The following is a 3,005-nucleotide window of genomic DNA, read 5'->3' on the forward strand; positions in this document are numbered from 1 at the left end:
CAGGGAAAGTGCAGCAAAATGCCGAGCAAACAAAGTTGTGTTCACAAATATCTAAAAAGCATTTTGAAATGGGAGCCAACATATTATGCTGCTCTGCAAGTATAAAGGGCATAAAATAAAAAAATGAGTATAGCTTGACATTAAAAGAGGAAGGAGACGGTCCTTTTAATGCAACCCCTTCATCCCCTCTTATTTTTGAGCTTTTGGGTTTACTTCCTGGAAGGACTACATTTCAAGGAGCTAGAAAGTTGTTTTGGACAAATCACTTTACACAATTTCCTTTGCAATCGTCATAGGTTGGCATTTTATCAAAAGTCAAGCTATTTTTTAGTTTGAATTATGTTTACAAATTTGACGATTTGAGGAAAAATGTGCTATTGGTAAAATTTGTGCTCCGATTCTGCTGTCACAAAGGGTGCGCTAAAGCTCCGAATTTGTAGCCACTAGGTGTCACCTCGTCCAAGCACTGTGAAACCCAGGTGTCGTGGCCTCTCCCACCACAGACCGCGTCACTGATTACCACCGATGTGTGCGTGTGTCACTGCAAAATACTCCCTCAACAGCTTTAACAGCAGGCATTTACCCAAAGAAGTGAGAGGTGACAAACTATTTTAACTAAACCCACTGTGGGTCTATTTCAGTCCCCCTCACTCGTGCTTTGCGGCTTTCATATTGCAGTAATTAAATCACAAGCGCATTCTCTGCAGTAGAACTTGCAGTGAACCAAAGTAGCAACTTGGTCAAGCCCGAGTTTTCATTTCGTTTGTCTTGCTTACCACGAATCGGAGAAATGCACGTCCTGAATGCCAGATATGCAACCGTCCAAATGGGATGGGCGGATGAACGGATACGTGGGTGTGTGGAGGCTTTAATGAATGTCCGTGCATGCACTCACCAGAATGCAGAGGGAGTAACAATTCACAATGGGTTAGGGTTAGTGATCGCATCCAAGTAACCAAAATGCTTAGATGTGTGATTGCCTGATTTGGAGGGTGGAGGGAGTAAAAGTGATTTAATGAGCAAACCCGATCATCCGGCATTCGTATCTCCGGACTCACGAATGGGGGTTCTGCGTTGCCACAAGAAAGCTGACTAGGGTCTCCAAATTTGTGCGCTTTAGATCGTAGTCCTCCTTCGTGGCATCTTCGTCGGTGTTTATCCACTTCCAGGTCGTCTCACACATCGTAAGTATGTCTTTGGTGGCCTCCTCTGATGCCTTTTGCTTCATCTCTCCCTCCTTCATTTTCCGCCTTATGCTAAAGATGCAGTTCTCTAACACGATCCTCGCTTCTATCCTACTCTTCTGCTTCTTGTCCGCCTGCTTGAACTTCTCTGCAGCATTCACTATCTGCTCGATCTCCTCTTCCGTCAGACGACCCTTGTCGTTGGCGATGGCGATGCTGTTCCGCATTCCTGCCTACTTGCCCACCGCTGACACGTTAAGAATGCCATTCAGGTCAATGCCAAAGGTCACTTCAATCTGAGCTTTACCACGCGACGCAGGTGGGATACCTGACACCTGAAACTGGCCCAACAAATTATTGTCATTCACCATCGTACACTCACCCTCATACACCTGGACCAGCACACTCGGTTGATTGTCTTTGTGTGTATACAGTGTTACCAGCCTGCATGAATGGCAGAACCAAACTGTCACTCCTATTGACTGTCCACTGTTAGTGTCCGTGAAAGGCTATAAGCTGCTTCTCATCTACCCAACTTCTTCACTGTTACATCATCAAGGTGCACAAAGAGCCTTTTCTTTCGTCTATTTTTGTAGCGTTGGAATGCACATGCAGCGATTGTTATGCGATGGCATACCATGAGAGATTTTCGAAGGGCATCAGAGTTATCAAATTACTCTTTTGCCCTCTGGGGAGTGCTGGTATTCTGTAATCTAGCATCTGAGTGAAGACATTATACTGCAGTGAACTAAAGGTGCATTCATGTAGATGCAATGAACTGAAGGATGACTGTGAAATGACTAGCAGGGTGATGATCGAGGAGGGTGGTACCCGATGTACAGAGTGATGTGAGGGGTGGTGAGTAGAAGAAACAAAGTTGCTCATGGTGAACCTATTCGCGACATGCGTAGAGAGATGGTTATTCCATGGCTGATGATGTTGGTTTGGAGGTCGCCATCATCTCCTTTGAACAAGGGCAATTTTTTGTTATTGCCCACTCATAACCTCTGTCAAGCACGTGTCTTGATGTTGAGGCTCCAAGCTCTATCATTATACGCAGCAATCGTTAGAATGCTTGCTTTTGCAAGACCGAAGGGAATGTTTCGAAGGTGTTGGCCATATTGTTGAAATGCAGTAGGGATGGACGTCCAATTGGCATGCACACGAGCGCATACCAATTAGTGGAGTTGTTGTCATTGCTAAAGTTAAAATGGGCATTGACATGAGTGGAGAAGCAGTAAATGTGTAAATGACGCTGTTAGGAATGGAGGTGGATTGATTTGCAACAACAAAACCGATGATGGCATACGATGAAGGTGTAGTGGTGGTGAAATATGGAGTGGGTGGACGAATGTGTAGATGCACATTGCAGCCTATTCCTCTACAAACACTTGTGGACACTAAATTCCTCTGCCACAAATTGCTCCTAAATGTGAATTTAAATTGAGGACTGGTTTCAAAGGCGTCTACGCGGCAAATTAACGCCCCTCAGTTGCACTCGGCAAAACCATCGACGCCACCAAATCACTCAACAGGGTAAGAGGAAATGAGATTGCTTCGCGCTAAAAATTGATGACCGGCTGAACGGATGGCTGGGTGGATGAGCTGATCTGAATTGGATTGCTTCTCACGTGGTCAGCTTACAATCACGCCCGATGAGTCACCTCATGACCGTTGCCTGTTTTGAGGTCATGATTTTGGATTTCCACAGCCTAACACCAATGGCCTTAAACCTGTCTTTCGCCTCCACACCTAGCCAAATGCCACGGATGCGAAAATCCATTACCGAGTCGTTCTTGTTTCAAATCCTCCAAGTTAACC

At 45.4% G+C, this 3,005-nt stretch overlaps 1 protein-coding gene across 1 annotated transcript; it reads right to left on the reverse strand. All coding sequences in view use genetic code 11, as the record gives it.

The window, feature by feature from the left end:
* Positions 1–1,054: 1,054 nt before the first annotated feature.
* EGR_11188 (Heat shock cognate protein) lies at positions 1,055–1,411 on the reverse strand (the record flags this gene model as incomplete). The annotated part of the gene is made up of 1 exon (XM_024500435.1): positions 1,055–1,411. The coding sequence occupies one exon, from the start codon at positions 1,409–1,411 to the stop codon at positions 1,055–1,057; it is 357 nt and encodes a 118-aa protein (XP_024345151.1).
* Positions 1,412–3,005: the final 1,594 nt, after the last annotated feature.

The sequence above is a fragment of the Echinococcus granulosus genome (genome assembly GCF_000524195.1).
Source record: "Echinococcus granulosus chromosome Unknown EG_S00469, whole genome shotgun sequence".
NCBI lineage: Eukaryota > Metazoa > Platyhelminthes > Cestoda > Cyclophyllidea > Taeniidae > Echinococcus > Echinococcus granulosus.